This window comes from Muscardinus avellanarius (assembly GCF_963383645.1).
Source record: "Muscardinus avellanarius genome assembly, chromosome: 7".
NCBI lineage: Eukaryota > Metazoa > Chordata > Mammalia > Rodentia > Gliridae > Muscardinus > Muscardinus avellanarius.
In genome coordinates, this window is record NC_137793.1 from 117,314,448 (window position 1) to 117,337,282 (window position 22,835).

Genomic DNA, 22,835 nt, shown 5'->3' on the forward strand with positions numbered 1-22,835 from the left:
CTAATATTTGCACATGAAAACAAAATGCTAACTACCAGACTAAGGGGGATTCATCCCTTGAGCAGCGAGGGCTGTGGAAGGTATTCAGTTGGGTCTACTGTGCATTTTAGAGCCAGTGCGGACAGTGGCGCATGGGGGATGAGTTAGAGAGGCCGGAGGCGAGGACTGCGGTGGTACAGGCATTCCAGGTAAGTCTGAGGGGCAGGAGCGCCGGGCCAGGGGCCTTGCAGGGTCCAGGACGCGCCCAGCAAGGCGACAGGAGCTGGTGGCAGTGGCCACTGGCCGCTGTGTCGGGCCGCTGACGGGCTCTGCTCTCTGGCGTGGGTATTCACTCGTCGTCCAGCGCTGGGCAAGGGCGGCTTGGCCATGGCGAGGAGGAGCATGGAGCCCTCTTGGGGGACAGAGACATTAGGGCCAGTGGGGGCTGGTCCCAGCTTCCGCTCTCCTGGACAAACGTGGATCATTCTTATGGTCCAGTGGCTTCTGTTGCTTGGGACATCTGTAGGTCAGAAGCCTGACCTGGGCAGGGTCGGCTGTTTGCTCTCTAAATTTGCGTGGGGTAGATCGATCTTGTTGTTTTCCCTCCGCGGGGTCCCCTTTGGATTTGCCTTTTTCCAAGGAAGGTAAATATCAGGTCTGCGTTTGTCTCGCTGCTGGAGCAGATGCCACTGAAGGAACGGTGTGTTAAAACCTTTCAACCCGTCGGGGCTGCCGGGAGGGCGTCCCTGGGAGCCTGCAGAAGGGTTTTCAAGTGGAGCTGAGACCGCTGTAAATGTGTCCTTTGTTGGGTAGCAGAGAGGGAATGCTGATGGCCAGAGGGATTGGGGAGCCTCCTGCTGCACCATGCTCCAGCGCGCCCACTTCCAAGGCCCAGGCTCTCGGGGCGGTCACAGCTGGCTCTGTGTTGGCTCGCCTCGCCTGGCCCGGGAGGGACAGCGACACTGAGAGGCTGGCCACTAGGCTGGCCGCTGGGCTTCGGGCCCAGCTGTGCTCTGACCCGGGTCGCAAGCTCTGCGCATCCAGGGGCTGTCTGGCCCAGCTCCGGGCCCAGCCCACCCAGCGAGAAGGACCCTAATGCATGGTAGGCCCTCGGGACTTGGCGTCCACTGTCTCCAGGGCCTTCCACCCACCTGCACACCCTCAGGTCCTCTGTTCCTGGAGGCAAAACAGCTAGCCGCCTTCTTGATAGACTCCATGCTGGCGAAAGCACGCATCCAGAGGAAAATAAGCACCATTAAGGCCAGAGCGAAGTGCAGGCCCCAGCACGCTCCTGGGGGAGGAAGGAAGGGATCCTTGTAGCCATTCGCACATGGAGAAGCAGCCGCTCCTGCTGAGAGGGAACTCAGACAAGGCTGTCATGGCCGATTGTGTAAATGAGGACAGGGAAATGTGCTGTTGGGGAGACTGTTAATGTACTGTTGTATTTACTGAGCACCACCAGCAAGCTGTGTGCTCCCGAGATGCTAATGAGCCAGACTCCTCCCCAGGGGCTGAGCCCGGGAGGAAAGCAGGAAGACTGCAGGAAGGGGGTGTCAAGTCCAAGTCCAGGCATGATGACCCCTGCCAGAGAGACGGCCGGGTGCTGCTGTGAGGAGCAAGCATCAGGAGCCAGAGCTGGAGGACACCTGGGGCCTTGCCTCTGACACCCCTGCTTCAGATGGCCACTGAGGCCCAAGGAGCTCGCCAGGACAGGAGCCCAGCCCGTCTCTACCTGAGCCCCATGGACACAGGAGGCCTCGGCGGGACCGCGCCAACGGGAGAAGACAGACTGGACGGTTGAGCAGATGCCCCTCAGGCTGGGGAGAGCGACTTTTCTTCTTGGTGGAACCAGAGAAGGGAATGTGGGTCATACTCAATTCCAACTTCCCTGTTAGGGGCTTTTTGATTTGCAGAGGCCTGGCCAATCTGCTGATGGAAATTTACTCCCAAACGTTCCTCCAACAAGAAGCCGGGTCCCAGGTCTCTGTGGACTGAGTGGCCAGCTTTGCTGGATGGACAGAGGGATGCTAGGAGGCCGCGCTTCGCCTGCTGCTTGCGCACAGGGTCATGGACATGCAGGAAAAAGAAGCAGTCGGGGGAGACAGCGGCAGTACTTTACATCCATGGAGGACTTCACCGTCTTCAAAGCATCTTCACACCCTTGGCCTTGATTCTCTCGAGTAAAGTCTTCTTCTTCCTATCTTGTGCAAAAGATAGTTGGAACTAGGAAAGATCCAGGCTTGTCCTGGAGGGGAGGGTACAGCTGGACACAGAACGCGGGCCTCTGGCACCTTCACGACGGCCCTGTGCGCCCTGCCCTGGGCTTGGCCTCTGCCTGCCCTCCCTCACTAGACCAGCAGCCGCGTGCAGACGGGCCACTGCTGTTCACTGTTGTTCCTCCGACACCAGGACACGCAGAGGAGGCACATCAACGCGCAGGTCCTCTGGGTGTGGCCTCCTGCACCCGCCTCCTGCCCCGGCCTTTGCTCTTCCTGACCCATATGCCTCGAACACTGTCTCCTGATAGCCACATGCTCCTCCTCTATAAAATGACAGCATGGCAACCTGCTCCAAGATGCTGCCCTGCCCCTCTCTCCTAGGAAACACCCCCCGCGTCTGTCACGCTCGTGGGTTTGCTGTCTGTCTCCCCCTCCAGAGGTAAGCTCCCTCAGGGTAGAAGCTTTCCTCACTGCGGTAGCCCCAGAGCTCAGAGCAGACTGTACGCAGAGAGCACTCGTAAATGGACGAACAGATCACGCTCTCCGTGTTTTGAACACCTGAAGCTGCTCTCTCTCCCACGGAGGCCACAAGCTTCTCCTGAATCTCTTGCTCCTCACCCTCATTAGCCCCCAAATCTGAGAATCTCCACCTCTGTATCAAAGGAGAATGGCACTGTCCTTTGTCTTTGTCAACATTTTTATTGCAGTCATCCACAACCACTGGCCACACCACTTAGAGGAAGGAAAATTTATTTGCTCATAGTTTTTGGAGATTTCAAGGTTCAGTCCATGTGAGACCGGGTCTACGAAACTCAGGGCATGGTGGTTGGAAACAGAGAGAGGGAGAGGGCGGGGGCTCTGCTCTCACACCATGGAGGCCAGAGCAGAGAGGGAGCGAGGGCTCTGCTCTCACACCATGGAGGCCAGAGCAGAGAGAGGGAGAGGGCGAGGGCTCTGCTCTCACACCATGGAGGCCAGAGCAGAGAGAGGGAGGGAGCGAGGGCTCTGCTCTCACATCATGGAGGCCAGAGCAGAGAGAGGGAGAGGGCGGGGGCTCTGCTCTCACACCATGGAGGCCAGAGCAGAGAGAGGGAGGGAGCGAGGGCTCTGCTCTCACACCATGGAGGCCAGAGCAGAGAGAGGGAGAGGGCGAGGGCTCTGCTCTCACACCATGGAGGCCAGAGCAGAGAGAGGGAGGGAGGCTCTGCTCTCACACCATGGAGGCCAGAGCACAGAGAGGGAGCGAGGCTCTGCTCTCACACCATGGAGGCCAGAGCAGAGAGGGAGGGAGCGAGGGCTCTGCTCTCACACCATGGAGGCCACAGCAGAGAGAGAGTAAGGGCTCTGCTCTCACATCAGAGGGAGAGGGAGAGGGCTCTGCTCTCACACCATGGAGGCCAGAGGCATGAGGAAAGCAAGGAGATTCCAAGGCACCCACACAGTCTTTAAGGCCACAGCCCCAGGAACCCACCACCTCCACCCATCCCCCACCTGCCTACCTTACGACTCAGTAAATTCACCAGAATGAATTAATCCATTGGTGTTATTACAGCCTTCATAACTCTATTACACCAACTCTGACCATTAATGCATTAAGCTATTCTGGTAGGATTCTTTATCTAACCTTTGTTCAAGACCAGACTGTGTCTTGGGAGTCAGAAGGCCCTCGGGGCCCCTAGAATCAGACATGGCCTATCTCTGCTAAGATGCTGGCCTGGGGAGGGGAGGCCGGGTTGCAGCTCAGTGGGAGAGCTTTACCTAGCATGCACAAGGCCCTAGGGTCCATCCCAGCATTGCCAACACACACACACACACACACACACACACACACACACACACACACACACACAGGCTGGAATACATGATTTCTGAGTTTGGGGAGGAAAAATCGCAGACTCTGATGTTTACTACTGTCTCTCTTTGAGACTCCGCCTTGCTCTGCCCTCTGAGCAGGCTCCATGTCTTTCTGCTTTACATCCTCTGAGGTAACTGATACAGAAAAGCAGGGGGGAAAAAACATTTTTAATACTGGCAACAGAACCCAGGCGTTGCACGTGCCCAGCAAGCCACTCCTGAGCTGCACCCCAGGCCTCGCTGGGGCAGGTGTACCGGCACCCTCTCCCACCCACTCTGTCTTGGTCCAGGGCCGCATTTCCCACGCCCTGCTGGGAATCTCCTGGCTGGAAACCATCCCAGACACCCAGTTTTCTTGCTTGAAGTGCGTCTCTCCTTTTCTCCTTGAAGTCAGGGCAGGAGAATTTGTGTGCTGTATGTGCCAGCCTTGTGGGAGGCAGAGCGCGCTCAAAGTTCACACAGAGCTTCTGAAATGCAGTTTTGTGCAGAGTTGACGGATCTGTACCAAGCTGCATTAAAGACAATTCTGAAAGAAAAAAATCCTAAGCAGTTTATGAATGAGGGGGCGACTCTCCCGGTGGGATCTCCCAATGGGCGTCAAGTGCTCCCTGCCGTTTGGTCACTGCCCGTGGTCCTGGGCCTGGTCCTTCCCTGTCGGCATGCAAGCTTGCTCTGCACCGCTGGTTGTGGGAACTCCGCCAGCTGATGCCGCAGCGTGCAGACAGAGGTGCGCTTCTGTAGCCCAAAGCTGCCAGCAAATGGCAAAAGCGGCCGTGATACCTGTCTGGTCTATTTCTTGTCCTGTGCCTTGTTGCTCGAAGGATTTGCACACTTAACCAGCGCCTTCGGGCTGGTGGCTTTGGGTGGTGGGCAGTGGCAACGGTCCGCTTGGCGGCCTCTGCTGGGCCTGTGTGACGGTCCCGGGTTTGCCCCAGTTTGGGACCTGGCTGCCCTTGCGGAGTGGCTCCCTCCCCCGCTCCCAGCACGGAGTTGCTGAGTCAGCCTCCTGGTGCAGAGCTGTGCCAAGCCTCGCCGAGGGCAGGTCCCACCTCCCCAGCCCCTCCAGCAGCCTCTGTACCAGGAAACACCAGTGTGCATGCGCTGGGGTCTGCAAGGCCCAGTCGATGAGCACGCACGCAAGGAGGGCCGGGCAGGAGCCGGAGGCTGCGCTCCCCCAGGGCAACTTTGAATTGGAGGAAGCCAGGGGCAGGCTCCTGGAGTCCCCTTGCCCCATACACACCCCACTACTTTGGGCCGCCTTTGTTTCATTCCTCTCCTCTCTGCAGTTCAGGTATCACTGGAGGGGATCCCAAGGCCATTCACACCTCGGTGCCTGCACGTAGCTGTGTTCTTACTCACTAAGGTTTGTAAGCGCTGAGTGTGTTCTCGTCGCACACTCCGCGGTAGCCGTGAGCCCCGCTTGAGGCCAGAGCAAGAGGTGATCTGAACGTGCAGAAGGGGTCTCGCCCAGCCCGAGCCTGCAGAGCGGGCCATCTTGTGCCACAGGACCGCCAGCCAGGGTGCAGCTGAGGCCGGCTCGCTACAGTGCTCCTGTGCTTTTATTTCTTTAAGCAGAAAATAAATGTTTAAAAGTGCGTCTAATGTAGCCCATTTAACAATATCCTTGGCGTGGCTTTCCCAGGAGTACAGACATGGGAGTCCAGTGGCCCGAGTCCGCAGCCCAGCCCCGGCGCCCGTTAGTGACGTGAGTTTGGATAATTATGCAACCTCTCTGGGCCTCGTTTCCACATCTGTAAGATGCAGGCGCCCTAGTGTGAACCTGCCGGGACCGCGGCAGACATGCAGTGAGGTGACCACAGAGATGACAGAGTCCATGGCTGGGTGCACGGGAAGTGGGTGCAGACTGCAAGGCCCAAAGCTTGGTCGCCACGCCCTGCACTCTTGGGTTGCAGGCAGGAGCTTGGGGATTCCAGCCACCCATTGAACCGGAGAAGGGGCAGCCGGGGTGGGAGGCGAGCACATGTACGGTGCCCTCCCGGCTGAGCACTGGCATCTTTGTCCAGAGAGCTGTCCCAGCAGATGGTGACTTCTTGGGAGCCTGGAGCCAGTGCAGCCATGCTGAGAGGTGTTTCCAGGAAAAGCACCCTCCCCGGCCCTGGGGCCTCTCCTAGGCAGGTCCAGACTGCAGATTGAAAGCCCTGATTGGAACGTTTTGCTAAGTGGGTTGAAGTGAGCTGGAGGCCAGAGGAGAAGGCGCAGGCTCCCGTCACACAGCGGCCTGGGGCTCAGCCTTCCTCTGTGCCTACCCAGGGACCAGGGCTGCGAGCCCAGCTCTAACAGAACGTGATGAGTGACTAAGGACGCCAGTTCCTAGTGAGTCTGTCTTGAAGACTAAGCTGAAAGAGAGTCGCAGAGTCAGTGGAGAGAGACGCTGGGAATTGGCAGAGACGGTGATAGCAGAGGCCCGGCTGCCTCCAGGACAAAACTGCCCAATTGTGGCCAGGGCGCCGCAGTGCTGAGCCCGTCTAGGATGCCGATGAGGCCTCCGAGAGCCCGCGTCACCCAACTTACTGATGTCATTTATGTTCTCCTGGGCCAAATCTCCGTGGCCTGGATAAAAGTAGCTAGAGAATAAGAAAGCTGAGACGGACCCAGGGGACCGGCGGCCTCTGGGGAGCCAGTTCCGCTCGGTGGCTTCGTATTTTTTAAGTTACAAGAAATTAGGAGATGTTGGACATTTACTGTGTGTTGTGTGCCAGGAACTGTGCTGTGGACTCTGGTGGCCAGTGTCCACTGAGCCCCCTCTAGAGCCCTGAGCAGGCCGCCCCATCCTGTCCCCACGTGGCAGTTTTCTGTTGCAAAATATCTTCTTTGTTCTGGGGGATTTGACTTTTCTACCACTTCAGGTGGCCAGAAAGAAGTGATATTCCCAGTTCCTTGTAAACAAAGCAAGAGACTTAATACTTTTGCCCGGAACACAGGCACAGCAGGGACACTGTGTGAGCTGCAGCTGCGTGTCATCGCTGCAGACAGCTCACCAGCCTTTCTAACAGCAGCTTGAGGCCCTAGATCTCTAGCTTCGGCACCATGCTTGATGGGGTCATGCCATCAGACCTCTCCACCTCATAAGCTTCGAAAGCAGAGGCCCTTTAGTGGGATTCAGAGACCCAGTGGTACCCGGTGTGACCCTGTCTTCCGCTCCTGCCCATCAGTCTTGGAGAGAATTCCTATTTCAAGTAAACTCCATAAATTTGGGATCTCCTTGGTGCAGAGAACAGCAGATGTGCTGAGCCTGGACTGAGCCTAGCTACCTGGACCTCACAGTCACCTGGCCTGGGAAGAGAAAGGAGAAGGGCCCAGTCTGGCCAGTATCTCTGGGGTCCAGCCCTGTCCGCAGTGGCCTGCCCGTCCGGTCCCTGAGGCTGCTATAGAAGACAGTGGTTCCCACTGGCTCCTTCATCACAGCCTCTGTGTCCGTCTTCAGCTTTCCCAGCAGGAAACTCACAGCTGCTTGTGCGATTCCTACACACATGCATGGGGAGAGGGGCGTAGCACACACGCCAGGCTGTGCTGACGCTCGGAACCTCCTGGTGCATAGCCTCGGGACCTCCATTCGTGGTCCTAAGCCATTATATTCCATCGTTCCTTCTGCCCCATGGGTTCAGATGTGCTCAGCTTCTCTGAACTCTGCAGATGCGGTGTCAGAAGACACGCCCTACCAGCTGGAGGCCACCGCTGTCCTCTCCAAAGCCCGCCCTCAGGTGCATCTGTGTGGCTCAGTGCAAAGCTCTGTGACCTCTGAAGTCGCTGGTACCATCTGACCAGGGTGCAGGACCACACAGCTGCTGCCCCATGGTGGCCCTGGGCAGAGCCTCACAAGAGGAAAACATGAGATGGTGTTCCTCCCTTGCTGGCTGCAGCCACAGGAGGGAAGATAAAAGAATAAGGTCCAAATGCCAGAAGGAAGAGGGCATCTGCAGTCTCTTGCTGCCTGGCTCTTCGAAGATGCCCAGCAGCGCAGAGCCAGGATCTGAGGTTGGGCTTTCACAATGCCCAGGGTCAGGACCGGGATAAATCCCTGCTCTTTTTCTTCCCAACACAGCCCTTCATCTTCTCTGGATCCTGAGACTCCAGGCCGGTTTCCTTGGCAACCAGCCAACTTTCTGAGTGACAGGTCAGGGTGGGTGGGATGCACACACAGGAGAGTGGACATTCAGGGAGGAAGCCGGTGAGCGAGGAGAGGAGGGCCACTCAGGCAGGCCTTCCCAGCCACTTCAGGACAGTCAGAGATACTCCCATCCTGTCTTTAGGACGAGGAAGCTGAGGCAGTGAAGTCTTGATGTAACCGGGTCACATCTCCAGGACATTAGAGAACCAGGCATTAGATCTGTTGAAGAGAGAATTCTCCTTAACAACGAAATGCCTCCAGCACCCAGGGAAATCTTGTACTCAAATTGTGTTCTTGGGAAAGAGGGGAGCGCACTTTTGAGGGCGAATGGGCAGTGGACTGGCCAGCCATGAGCCCCCTGGCCAGGGACCAGCCTGTCTAGCAGTGGCTTCTGAGTAACAATGGGGCTTTGGGACCCAGAGGAGAGCCAGCATCCCAGCCTATGCCCCTCCTCACCCCCACCCCAGGCAGAGGAAGACAGGGCGGGAATTTGCTGATGGAGGCAAAGCCCAGGGGACCAGGCCGAGCTGAGTTTCCCAGACACAGACAATATGCTAGTACCAGATGTCATTTTAAGCTAAAAACCTGTGGTTATGTTGCTTAGATGATCTGCTTTATTTACTCTAACCCATAATCCAGATGCCACTCTCCATTGAATGTGGGCCGCGGAGCGTTCCGGGGAGGACCACCGCTCCGTATTTTTAGGTGTGGGCCCTCCCAGCTGGGGGGTCACGCGCCTGTCTGCAGCTTCCTGCATTTGGCATCTAGCTGTCCCTGGTCGGTTCTCCTCACCCTGCTCTGTCAGGCAGCGTCACCCCAGACGGTTCCTGACGCGCTCCTCCCCGGGAGGGTCTGTGCGTGGCCCACTGTCTCAGGCACATCTGACCATGGCTCTAGGCTCTCCTGTACTGTCAGCCTTGCGAGGAACGTGCAGACTGTTTGAGATAGGAAATCCAGCCCCAACAGAGCTCGGCAGACTCCTTTCAGCTCAATGCAACACGGCCCAGGGCAGTTCCGGGCCCCCCTGGACTGAAAACCCCTGCTGCGGCTCAGCTGTGTGCCTGTCCTCTGCAGGGTGATGCTCTGCTCCGTCACTCCTTTGGGCTGCAGCCTCCCCTCCTCGGGCTGGCTTGGCTCCCGCCGTCCCCGCCTCCCCAGGTCCTGCCCCTTGCTCACCACCATTTTTCTTTGGCCCGTGGACTGGGGCACATTCCCAGAGCAGCGCCCCTTGGGTAGCTTTGGCCCCAGGCTGCAGCGCGCCGTGTTCGAGTCACTCCAGAGCGTGGACTCGGCGCCACACATGCGTACACACACAGCATGCCCATCTGCTTGCCCTGGCTGCCCCCCAGGCCCCCAGGCTCTGTGCACAGTGAATGATTGCTCAGCACCGCCCCGGCATGGCAGCACGGTCCTGGGTCCTCCCAGCCCATCAGGACATATTGAGGAACAATTAAAATCTTTCCTTAAAATAAGGCAATGCCTGCCTTGCCTGCAGTGCCCAGCCCACCCCTGCTCATGTTGTCACCATTTTAAAAACATAAAAAGCCGGGTGTGGTGGCGCATACTTGTAATCCCCGCGGTTGGGAAGCTGAGACAGGAGGATCACACAGGTTCAAAGCCAGCCTCAGCTACTTAGTGAGGCTCTCAGCAACTTAGTGAGACCCTGTTTCCAAATTAAATACTAAGTAGGTCTGGGAGTATAGCCGGAGGTAGAAGGTCCCTGGGTTCCACCCCCAATACCACTAAATAAATAAATAAATAAATAAGTTATAAGAGCGCCTCCCACATGGCCCGCCTGTCTGCCGTTTGCAGGCCCCAGAAGTCCATGAGGATCGGGCCCCTTGGTTCTGCCGAGATGCTCTGGCACACTCTTCTCGTGTTGTCCTCTACTAACGTGGCACAGGCTCCGTCTCTTCGAACCTTTACAACAGGGAAGGGATAAAGATGCTCTGTGGAGGAAGACTTGAAATGGGGGCTGCCTCCCCTCCGGTGGGGCTACACATGCTCTGGCCTCTTCCTTGCCTCACCCCAGAAGAAGAGAGAAAAAGAGGTGAATGCCCAGCCCCGCTGCATGGGGTGGGACCCATGGGAAGGGCGGGGACGTGGAGCAGCTGCTGGCGGCTGAGAGGTTAAAGTCGTGTGTCTCTCTGCCCTTCCCTGTCGGTGTCTCCACCTAGAAGCAGGGCCCGACGTGGCCATGCAGTCTGCCTCCCTCCTTTCTGCCTGATGCCTGTTCTGGGCCAATTCTCACAAGCTTGCACACCCCACTTTCAGAAACCGGAGATGAGCACAGCTGTAATCCCAGTACTTGGGAGGCTAAGACAGGAAGATCGCAGGCTTGAGACCAGCCTCAGCCACTTGGTGAGACTCTCGGCAATTTAGCAAGACCCCACTTCAAAAGGGAAACTGGAGATAGACAAGCGACAGACAGACAGACAGGCCCAGTGTGCTTGCATGAAAAATAGGAATGACATTCATTCCCACATAGGCAGCATTATAGAAAGCATGTCATTTCTTTTTTATTTTATTTTATTTTAGTCTTGTAATCTTGAGGACTTAACCTAGGGGTCTTTTACTTCTGAGCCACACCCAGCCCTACTTTTTGTTTTGAAACAAGGTCTAAGATGCAGAGGTCTCACTAAGTTGCTGAGGCTGGCCACAGACCTACTATCCTCCTGTCTCAGTCTCCTAAGTACCGGGAATACAGGCATGAATCATAAGGCCCAGCAGGTAGAAAGGATTTTTTAAAGTTGCTTATTCCTTCATTCATCAAAAATGTGTACTAGAGTGATAGTGTATCGCACAAAATCTCCTTCTCGTGGTACCGCACAGACGTCACTGTAAGAGGTCACCAGGTATAGGCGTGTGTCTGGATGGGTCGGCCCTAGACTAACTGCTATGGTGCCCTCGCCCTGGGGCCGATGTCCTGCGACCCCAAGGTCGGGGCTGGAGTGCTGGTGGGCACGGCTGGCTCTCAGCGGAGCAGTGTGCTGTGACTGGCCGGAGCCCGTTCCCTGGACAGTGGGACAGGCCAAAGAAAGCTTTAGGCTTGGAGACCAGAGGCTGCGGAGACTCCGAAGGCCAGGATACTCTGCAAGGAGAAGGTCTCAGGACAGAAGAGGCAGGCGGGTCAGCACTGTTACCTGCAGCCCCTTAGAACAAGCCCTCGTGGGCCGGAGCACCAGGCAGGGAGTCCCGGCCGCGCCGCGCACGGGCCCGCAGCCTGGGGACGCTTTCACAGCTATTTATTCTACCAATGCTTAGCTCCATTGGCACAGATAATTAGCATTGATGGTAGCTCATTAGCTAATTATTTCTGCCTCGTATTTACCAAATGTATTACAGGCGGTTTGGACAGATCTCCTCTCTGAAATCCAAGTTCTGGAAAATTCTTAAGAAAAAGAGACTTCTGGGACTCCAGGCACTCTCGGCTTTTGCCTTGAGAACTGTGGCGGGCCCGGGTGTGGCGGAGTTGCTGGGCTCTCCTGCCGCCTTGCCTTGGTGAAACAGCGGACGTTGCAAAAGACACGAAGGATGTGTGTGTGCTCGGCCGGCTCCACCATTCACAGCCCGCTTGGGCTTTCTGAGCTTTGGCTTCCTTGTCTAAGAGGTGGCGGGCGTGACGTCTGCTTCTAGCCTGATCGCGAGGATTGCCTTTGGATTTTGCCAGATGCGTCAGGTCAGGCTGTGGTTGTGGTACCCTCCCACCTGTGCTGTCACCGTGTGAACCCAAGTGTGATGCGGATGGGAGGTGGTGGGATCCATAAAGACTGTGCTTGGAGACACCAGCTCCTTGACCACTCCACAGTGCGTCGGGTGTGTTCAGTCTCCGTGTTACCCTAGGCTAGGCCCTTCATCTCCCCAAGCCTCCGGCCCCGCCCCTGCAAGGTGGGAATAAGGCTAGACCATCCTCACTGGGTCGCCGTGACGGCTGTCAGTCAACGCGTGCAGCGAGGCAGGCGCGAACTCCTCGGCCCTCACTCTGTCTCCGCCAGCCTGCTCCTGCTGCTGCCCTTGATGACGGCTCGGCCCTCAGACAGCCCGTCTCTTTTTGGCATGATCTGCTCTAAGACTGTGTTCCCAAACAACTACCCTCCCGCAGGGCAGGGACGCTGTCATGAGCCCCGGCATCCCCTGCACCCAGGACGGTGCTGAGCGCATGGCCAGCAGGTCCTGGAGCTGACCCCTAGGCGCCCGTCCCTGAGGTGGCAGCCTTTGTTATGATCATGATTGGGCCTGCATCCCCTTGGGCAGGCTGGGTGAAGCCAGCGGAGGGAAGACTTGGTAGCCTGTGACGTCCAGTGACCCTTGCTGCGCTGTCCTTGGAGAAGCCGCCCCTCCTTTGACTCGTGCCTCCTCCTCTCCTGCGGCTTGCGCTTGTTGGGCTCAGTCCTCCTGGTGAGCGAGGACCGGGCCCAGTGCTGAAGCTGCTCTGGCCGTCCAGGGGGGCGGGTTCCTGAGTCGGTGGATGGACAGAAGGCCACTGTGCCCTGGCCTGCTTCGCTGCTCAGAGCCCTGAAAGTGTCGTATGCGTGGCAGGGCTTTTGCTGTCTACTTTTCCCATCACAACTTTTGACCTACACCAGGGTGCAGCTCAGAGAGTAGACACGGGGAAGCCACAGAGCTCAGGGAGGGACAGGAGGCGCATGTGTTACCGACTCCGGTATGAATTCTTCTTTTAAAGAGCTGGTTTTGCAAGAAGCAGTTATTGGCTTCCTGTTGGCATCTCCACCCTGCCGCACCCCTACCTTCCCAAAGAGCTCCCTCCCTCTCAGTCCTATGGATTCTAATGAAGTTCCCACTCCCTGACTCCTGGGGGCAGGACCACCCCATTACCCAGGTCACAGGCAGCACTGGGCCATCCTCGGGGCCCTCTGCCACTTCCTGGCCCATTTCCCAGCTCCCAGGACTCTCAGATGGCCAGCCCCATGGAACATCAATAGGGCCACTTCTTCCCCTCTCTCAAAGCCTCAGAACACACCGGGCCCCGTGAGCTCCTCCCGGGTCTTCCTACTGACCCAGACGGCTGGCCCTCCACCGCCTCCTGCAGCGCCGCCCCTCCCGCCCCCTGAGACGCCCCCTGTCACCGGCCAGGCTGGTGGGAGGAGGGAGAGCCCATTTGCGACAGTATCAGAGTTCATGTGCTCCAGGCCGCATGGAGAGACATCTGGAGGTTAAACCGCAAGCCAGCTCACGATGTGTAATCACAAATGGCCATTGAGTCGTGCAACTCAGGGAAAGACGGGTTTCTGAAAGCAAGTTTGGTATGGGGACATGGAAATCTGTGGGACAGGAGTGGTTTCCAAGGAGGGCTTTGCTCAGCCCTGGGGATCATCCACGAGCCCCACAGGAACAGCCACAAGGCCCATCTCAGCTGTCCATCTAAAGGCGCGGCTGCAGAGGCCTCGGCCACACACTGCACACGGCTTCCCGCAGCCTCCTACATGGGCGCCAGGGTCATCCAGCCGGGAACAAAAGCAGGCGCCTGTGTGTTTGAAGGTGACAGCCAGCCTGCGCCGATTGACCGGAACACCTGCAGGCTGGCTTCGCACTGGGGGACTGACTTCTGAGCCCCCTGCCAGGTCCAAGAGGGAGCCAGCGGCCCAGCGGCCCAGTGCAGAGGAGGGCAGCGGCCCCGGCAGCCCAGAACATTCTTGGCCCCACGGGGACTCCCCTCCCTCCGCTGTGCACACGGATGATCGGCATATGCCTGCCAGGAGCCGCTGTGTTCCCTCCCTCCAAACCGCTTATTCACACAGGACTTTAAAAATTACTTATTGAAGCAATTAGCCAAATGAGCAAAAGGCAAAGTATATGGGAGTCGGGGAGGCAGGTACATGATGTAACTCGTGGAAACCGAAACCACGGCCCAGTCATGTGAGATGCTGTCCTGGTCTGAGTGTCAGCTACGACGCTCTCCAGCTGGTGGACACGGACCGGTGACTTAAACTTTCTGCATCTAAGTGGCCCCAGCTGTAAGACAGGATAACAGTGCCTCTGTCACCAGCTTGGGCCCAAACGAGCTGACCACAGAAGGCACCTTGAATGGTCCCCCAAGGGCAGCAAAACAGGGTTGTACCCTTCCATGAATACTGGAGCTAGAGCTATGTTCCCTTCCAGAATACTGGAGCTGGGAAGGCTCTTCCATGAGAACAGGTGTACAGCTTCCGTGCACCTCGGTGGGCAGGGTCCCGCTGGATGGCTGTGCCCAGCACCACTGAGGCATCCCTGGAAGCCTGCCAACTCTGCCGCCTTGGCGGGCTAACAGCTCCATGATGTCTCTGCCCACGGGTGTCAGTGTGCCCGCCACCCATTCCCTGCACATCGGCGCCCTCCCCGTGTGCTAGGAAAACATTTCCATGGCCCTGTCACTGGGCCACACTCGGCTGCCGGCATCCTCACAGACCCTGTGCCCAGCTTAGCTGCCACTGGTAGCTCCTCACATCTGCAGCCCTGCTCAGCGCGCCGAGAACACAAAGTGGAGAGTTAATGAAAATGATGGACTCTGATTTCAAAATCTGTGCTGTAGACCACTCCGCCTCCACCCTCTGCCTCCCCATCCTGCCTCCTCATCTGCTCGCGATGGTGGACCTGGCCTCCCCCCCCCTTTCTTGGTGCTCCTTGGCAGGCACTGGGCAGCCCCTAACGCCTCCCGCCCGCAGTGCCAGCATAAGACATGGCCGCTCCCAGCAGCCGGCGCGTGGCCCTGCCAGGATGTCTCTGTGCCTCCACCCCTCCCGGGGCTGCGCCTGGGCCCCGCGGCCGCCCAGTGTTCAGGGGTGTCGGGGAGGGAGACTCGGTCAGGGCGCCCTGGTTGGTAGGGGCTGCAGCTGCACTTGGTCCTGCCCACGCTGGGGGCGTGGGTGGACGAGTCCCCAGCCTCCTCCCGCTCGCCTTGGTGACGTTGGAGCCATTTGGCCTGAGCTTCAGCTCCCTTCTGCAGAGCAATGGGAGCCATGTCCGCCCGCTGTGAGGCTGCTGTCCACAGCACCTACTACAGCACTCGGCACACAGCGAGCTCCAGTGAGCGGCAGTGCTGGGTATTACTGACGCCCGGCTTCGGCATCCCACCCTCAGCCACCCGGGCCACCGTGACCTCGCTGCACGCTGCTCAGCTGCGCGGCTCCCCTGGCCTTATTCTCGCTCCAATAAACAGAGCTCTTTGACTCAACTTAATTTCCTGGTTTCCAGCTTTTGCAGCCCACTGAGGCCAGGGAACCCCCAGCCCAGGGGCACTGAACCGGGGACACTCACCCTTGTCACTTTGGGTTTTTTGGTACTGGGGATTGAGCCAGGGATGTTCCACCTCCAAGCTGTCTTCCCAGCCCCATTTATTTTTTGTTTTGAAATGGGGTCTTGATAGGTTGCTAGGAGTCTCACTACATTGTTGAGGCTGGCGTGGAACCTATGATCCTTCTGCCTCAGCTCCCCAAGTACTGGGATTACGGGTGAGCACCACCACACCCGGCTTCTTTGTCACCATGAGCCCCACCCTCGGCTCAGTGGCCCAGGTCCAGGTCTTTAGGCCTCTACTCTGTGCCTCAGCCTTTCTCCCTGTCCACTCCCCAATTCTTACCCTTCAGAACAAATGTCCTGGTGCAGCCTGCCCCTGAGGGCCTTCTGTAGGGCCAGCGAGTGGGCAGGCAGAGCAGAAAGGGCCATCTGCACCCGTGCTGCGCAGCGTCTGGGAGAAGAGTGCCCCGCGTGGCCATGGTCAGAGCAGATGGGCTTAAGCTTGGTGGCAGGGGACATGTCCTGGCCCCGGCGTCTTCTCGCTGGATCACTGTTGCTGCCACACGCCCTGAGCAGGGCGTGTAACTGCTGGTCCCGGCAGCCTGGTGGTGCCAGGACCCCTGCTCTGGTCACTCACTCAGCTGATAAATATCTAGTGCGTCTTTACTCACTCCGCAGAACATTTGACAGCCACGTCCTTATCAGTATGTCCTAGGCTTTGGAGATTTGTTCCCTGAGTGATCTCCGAATCCGGAGGGGAGAGGTCATAACACCTGTGCAGGCCACTGCTCCAGGAGGCTCAGAGCGGAGTCGGGCAAGTCTCCCTCAGGCCTGGCCAGAGAGCTGGCCGCTGACCCAAGACCTCGGACCCAGCCGGGGCAGCCGTCCTCCAGGGAATGCAGGCTGGGACACCGTGAGGCATCCCCAGGGCGGGGGAAACTGGGACCACACAGCCTCCACTAAACAGGGTGCCCCCCAGCACTGAGGATTCTGGGAAACACTGGACAGGCTCTCTTCTGCCCTGGGAAACAGATCTCCCTGTGTGCCACAGACAGGATGTGGCCAGAGAGAAGCATGGAGGGGCCGTGGGAGGAGAGCATGTGTGGGCTTCTTGGGTCTGACACAACAGTACAGAATGAGGAAAAGCCTAATTTTAAAACTTACCCTGTAATCATGGCGGGAGCCATCTGTGGATCGGGGCGTGTACAGTGCCTGGCTGGGGCATTGGTGCCTGAGAGGCGGAGCAGCTGCCCCTCAAGGCCGTGGGCCCGTGCCTCACCAGGGAAGTTCTCAGAGGAAGTCCCATCCTGGTTACACTCTCCGTGTCCCCGAGTGAGTGGTAACTCCTGGGGTTCCAGTCGCGAGGACTAAGGGATCAGGCAGGAGCCTCCTTCCCGCCCTCGAGGTCCAGCCCCTGTCCCTTTAACAGCAGGTTCACCACAGCGCTGAGACCACACGCTCTTGGAACAGTGCCTCCCACACTCCGAATGCCCTGGGTCAGCTGTGATGGGTGATGTAGAGCTCACTCTCGGCCTCAGGACTGCAGCCGGGTCTGCATTAACCCCTCCGGTGACTCTGGGGAGGAGCCTGGGTGCCAGGGAGGAGGCGCTGCGGGGAGCGGGAGGGGCTGCCCCTGTCCAGGGACATCAGCAGTGTGACAATGGGTGCCTGCGGTGTGGGTCGCTAATTTCACCCACAACTATCATTATTTCTCAGAACTTTGGGACTGTTTTGTACCAGAGGGAACCACAAGAAAGCCTTAGAAACCAGATCCTGCATCTGCCTCTCAGTGCTGCCCCTTACTCGCCAAAGGGCCAAGTCCCTTCCTATGCAGTGTGAAACAGAATCGCTCCCACCTCGTGCAGTTGGTGTGCAAAGTGCAGGACTGGATCCTGTTTGCTGAGGCTAAATGGGTGTGAGTAACAATACAGAGTTAAGTAAATAATTCCTATTTGGAACTGTTCGAGGCCCAGAACTGTGTGTCCAGATCACTTTCCTCTGCCTCTAACTTGTGTGGGCTCTGGGTAAAAATATGAAGCCTGGGTACCATATTTATGAGCATCTTAAAGTTATACATCATACTAGCAAAGCACTGAATCAACTGTTATCCTTCTACCTAGACAAACACACCTTTAGAACCTGAAGGCAAAGTTTGCATTTAGAATTCTGGACTCTTACGCCGGGCGTGGTGGCGCAGGCTTGTAATCCCCATGCTTGGGAGGCAAAGACAGGAGGATCGCGCAGGTTCAAAGCCAGCCTTGCTGGCTTAAAAGACCCTGTTTCAGTGTGTGTGTGTGTGTGTGTGTGAGTGTAGCCCAGAGGTAGAAGGGTTTCCAGGAATCCCAGTACCACCAAAAAAAAAAAAAAAGAATTCTGGATTCTTCCAAGCTCTGTGCCAGAAAGTGGCTGCATAGGACCAGCAGACCCTCAGCCCCTGTCCCCACCCACCCCATGTTCCACCCCTGACCCAGTACCCTCTTGAGAGATATGCACCATCCTGTGTATACCCAATACCCATGTCCAAGCCCCATTCATGCCCTGACACACAGCCACCCTCTGAGCGTCCCTTGGGCCCAAAGGGCACCTGCAGTGGAGTGGCTGTCCATGGGGGGCAGAGAGGAGAAGCCTGCATGGATCCTGGAGTTACCCGGGGGTGATCTAGGAGGAGGGGCACATCGTCTCAGCCCCGCAGTCCCCTTGCCTAATATGGAAGGACATGCCAGAAGACCAGAGTGGGCTCCTCCCACGGGGGCCTAAGATACTAGATCCCAAGCCTGCCTGATGGCTACCCAGACCTGAAATCATGGGTCTGCCGTGTGGTTCCCTCACCAGGCCCACACTCCCCAGGGACATTAGTGTCAGCAGGGCCTGGACACCTGTCTCCAAGAATGCTGCTGCCCGTCTCCGCAGGGCCTCCCGGAGCAAAGTGGGCCCTCACAGAGCCACTCTGCCCCCGGGCACTGGGGAGCAGCTGGGTCTAGGTGGAGCCGGCCCTTAACCCAAGAACCACCTGTTTGAACAAAAAGCTTAACATGAACTTGTGTGATTGAGATTTGCCTCTTCTAAAAGTGGGAGGCAGAGGGCATGAAGGTGGCCATAATCGACGTTTTCATGACTAGGCTGTTGGCAAGCCCATTAGCTGTGAGCTTGGGGTCAACGGGTGATTGTTTAAAACAAAAACACTGTTTGTCTCAGTGAGGGGGAGGAGGGCTCTGGGAGAAGGTGGGAGTGAGGTGTGACCAATGTTGGCAGAGCGTGCCACGGGGTGCAAGGCATCCGCTCAGACACCATCATTCCTAAACCGAAGTTTAGGTATGCACTAAGTTGCTGAGGCTGGCCGCAAATGTATGATTCTCTTCTCTCAGCCTCCCAAGTACTGGGTTTACGGCATGCACCACCATACCCAGCTCCAATAGCTTTTCATTTTCTTATTTTTTTATTTTTATTGGTGCTTTATAGTCTCACAACACAATGCAGTTGATAGTGATGGTGCCACCCATGCCCACAGCACTTGGCGGGCTTTCCCCCTCCGTCCCCACTTCTCCCTTCCCTACACAGGGTACTGAGACTGGCACTGGTTTTCTCACAAGCACACATGTCAAAGGAAGCTTCCTTCTTTGATCCTCCCTCCCCTCCTCCCCTGGACCATCCCCCAGTCCACTGGAATTTCTCTTCCATTATCTGGAGTCCCTCTGGTATCCTGATTACTCCCCAGCTTCCGCATAGGAGAGCGAACATACGGCCCTTCGCTTTCTGTGACTGGTGGTCTCACTGAACACTTGTTCTCCAGGTCCATCCATTTTTCTGCCAATGACATAATTTTGTTCTTCTTTAATGCTGAGTAGAATTCCATTTCCAACAGTTTTTCTTAGCCCTACTCTCTGATTTCCGTGGCGTTCAACACTGCCAACTCCCTGAAATTCCTTGACTATGGAAACTAGTCGTCCCTCTTCCCTGGCTTCTACCTTGCGTTTCAGTGTCTCTGGACATCTGAGGAGACTCTTCACATCTCTCTTCTGTCCTCAGAGATCTCACCCAGCATCATCCCACCTCTCCAGTCGGTGGTGAATCAGTACACATCTCTACCCCTGACTTTTCCCCAAGCGCTAGTTCCAATTCTACGACAGCCTCAAAGCTAGTGTCCACTGCCTGACCAACACTGCAAAAGCAGCTGCCCACTTACTGAAATCACAGCGTCCTTGAGTCCTTATTTCAGTGCTTATCCAACAAACAATATTTATTTATCATTTCTATTTATATTTATCCAACAAACAACTTTCAACTCCTATGTGCCAGACACCATCCTAGATTATTGGAGATGTTGCGGTGCGTAAAACTTGTGCAGTCCCTGCCTGCGTAGGGTTACTTTCAGAAAGTGGAATGAGAGGAGACAGGCCACAGATAAAGCGAGTAATTTATACAGTTGACCAGGAGGTGTGACAGAGAAGTAAAGCAGAGTTGGGGGTGGGGATTGTGAGGCAGGAGGCCGCGATGTTAGATGTGGTTGCCGGGAAGGGTCATAGACCCAAAGAAAGGGAAAGGGTGCCATGAGCACATGGTTTTCAAGCCAGGGATGGTGGGAGCAAAGGAGTGAGACTGCGCTATCTCCCACCTGCAATCCTCCTGTCTTGGCCTCCCAAGTACTGTGATCTCAGACAAGCACCACTGTAGCTGACATGGACCGCTCATCATCGGTATATGATGCTTTTAAAAGTCATCCAGAGCCAGGCATGGTGGCGCACACTTGTAATCCCCACGCTTGGGAGGCGGAGACAGGAGGATCGCGCAGGTTCGAAGCCAGCCTCGCTGGCTTAAGAGACCCTATTTCCAAATAAAATATAAAATAGGTCTGGGAGTGTAGCCCAGAGGTAGAAGGGTTTCCAGGAACCCCAGTACCACCAAAAAATAAAAAGGTCATCTAGATACACTCATGCTCACTAATTTATTCAGTTTTATTTAAGTGTGCCCCCCAACTGAGGATAAATAACTTTTAAAACCATGTGGATAAAGCCCTGTAAGGTTTCTCTAACTATCTAGAAGGAAGAATTTTATATCAAATAAGGCCTTTTTGTGTAGGGGTAGTGATTACTGGGGATGGGACCCAGGGACATTCTACCTCTGAGCTATACCCACAGCCCTATTTTATTCTTTTATTGTGAAACAGGGTCTCACTGAGTTGCAGAGGGCCTTACTAAGTTGCTGAGGCTGGCTGCAAACCTACAATCCTCCTGTCTCAGCCTCCTAAATACTGGGATTACAAGCATGCGTCATCATACCTGCAAGCCACCACCTCTTAACTGAAAAAAACAGTCCCACTTTTTTCTTTACTTATTAAGTTCTCATACATTATTACCAGTCATTATCCCTGGATCCAGAAGCAGAAACAGAAAGCACCTCTGCTGGGGACGCCGTCCCGCCCCTCCAGCCCTGGGGCTGCCCCCGCAGACAGAGTCTAAGGCGCTCCACTCTGGCTCCTGCTGAAGGGCTCTTGGCGAAGCACGAGGCCTAGTGGCCAAAAGCGCAGGCTCTGGAGCCAGCTCCCAGCCCTGCCTCTTGCCATCTGCAGGACCCTGGGTGCGACCTTAACATCTTCTCTATTTTTCGTACTAGGGATGAACTCAAGGACATTCTACCCTGGACCTACACTCCCAGTCCTTTTTATTTTTCATTTTGAAACAGGTTCTTGCTAAGTTGTTGCAACTGGCCTTGAACCGGAGACCCTCCTGTCTCCGCCTCCCAAGTACTGGGATTACAAGGCATACAGTGCGTGTTGAAACCTTCACTCCCTCATGTGAACACGAAAATAAAATTTGCTTATGGCACGGGATATTTTGAGTACTGAGATAACACAAAGTTCTCGTCTCAGTGGATGGAACAGAGTAAGTGTCCGTGTCAGCCATTACTGTTAGTATTGTCATTATTATTAGAGGCAACAGTTCAGGCAGGGACACATGGGCTAAGAGTGGGGTGAAGTCCTTCTCCCTCCTCTGTTTAAGCGTGGGGTCAGCCAGGAAGAGTACCCAGAGTGCCAAGCTTGCTTATCTAGGCCACCAAGCTTCCAAGCCAGATGCTAAGCTGAGAGGGAGCAGTGTGTCAGAGACCGTGTGTGCCAGGGACCTTGCACAAGGGGCCAGGTGGCATCCAGAGTGGCCAGTGTCTCATGTGTCAGCCTCTTCTGTACCTGTGGCTTCCAAGTGTTGGATGGGCTGTTGGCTAGAATCCACACCACCCTCTTTATTAATCAGTAGAAATTCTACTACAGGGATTTTTCAAGAAATTAGTCCAACCTTTAACCTCCTTTTCCCCCCTTTCCACTGATACCTCCTTCCAAGTACGTCAGACTCTTGGGGCCCTGAGACAGTCCCTCTGGCTTCTGCTTTCAAGCGGGCCACCTAGGGTTTTATGTAACTCGCTCCAGCATCGCTCTGTTGTGTCTGTTTTGATTTGTCCTCGTTTAGTCCTGAAACAGCTCAGCCTAGAACTGCTTGGCCCGCGCTCCCCTCTGAGACGCCCGTTTCGCCCGTCTGGGTTAGTAAGTGGTGGGCACCTTTCCAGCCTCTGAAAGATTCACTCAGCCTCTTCTTTTCTTGTGCGTCTCTTCTGCTTTGCCAGGTCAAGCTGGGAGCTGCCTGACCTGAGGGAAGGGAGAGTAAAAGCCATCAGTGACTCGGATGGGGTGAGCTACCCCTGGTACGGGAACACCACGGAAACTGTGACCCTGGTTGGCCCCACCAGCAAGATCTCCCGGTTCTCTGTCAGCATGAATGACAACTTCTACCCCAGTGTGACCTGGGCGGTGCCCGTGAGTGACAGCAACGTGCCCCTGCTCACGAGAATCAAGAGAGACCAAAGCTTCACCACCTGGCTGGTGGCCATGAACACCAGCACAAAGGAGAAGATCGTCCTGCAGACCATCAAGTGGCGGATGCGGGTGGACATCGAGGTGGACCCCCTTCGGCTGCTGGGCCAGCGGGCCCGGCTGGTGGGCAGGACTCAGCAGGAGCAGCCCCGGATCCTGAGCCGGATGGAGCCCATCCCCCCCAACGCGCTCGTGCGGCCCAACGCCAACGACGCCCAGGTCCTCATGTGGAGGCCCAAGCGCGGGCCGCCCCTGGTCGTGATCCCGCCCAAGTAGAAGCAGCCCGGCCACTGTGTGCACGGAGCCGCGCCGCCGGCGCAGCGAGGCTGCCGGGGTGGCAGGAGCCAAACTGAGTTTCTGAGCCAAAGCGGACCTCTGGGTTTGCCAGCCCCGCGGTGGCCCCTGGAGAGCGGAGCTGCGCCCTGGGCGGTCAACCTCATCCTTAGGAAAAGCCCCTCCTCTTAGGAATAAAGAGTCACTGCTCTGACAGGCTTGCTGTGGTTAGCATGCAAGTAGCCATACCTTGGAGCTGCCCAGGATGATCCTGCTATCTGAACTCTTG

General features: G+C 56.5%; 1 protein-coding gene across 1 annotated transcript in view; it reads left to right on the forward strand.

Annotated features, from left to right (window-relative positions):
• The window catches only part of FAM78B (family with sequence similarity 78 member B), a gene marked incomplete at both ends in the record, with an annotated part of 53,831 nt that extends 31,282 nt beyond the window's left edge, over positions 1–22,549 (forward strand). Inside the window, one exon of the mRNA XM_080699020.1 lies at positions 22,027–22,549. Within this exon, the coding sequence (XP_080555146.1) occupies positions 22,027–22,549 (523 nt within the window). The remainder of the gene's footprint in view (positions 1–22,026) is intronic.
• Between the last annotated feature and the right edge of the window lie 286 nt (positions 22,550–22,835).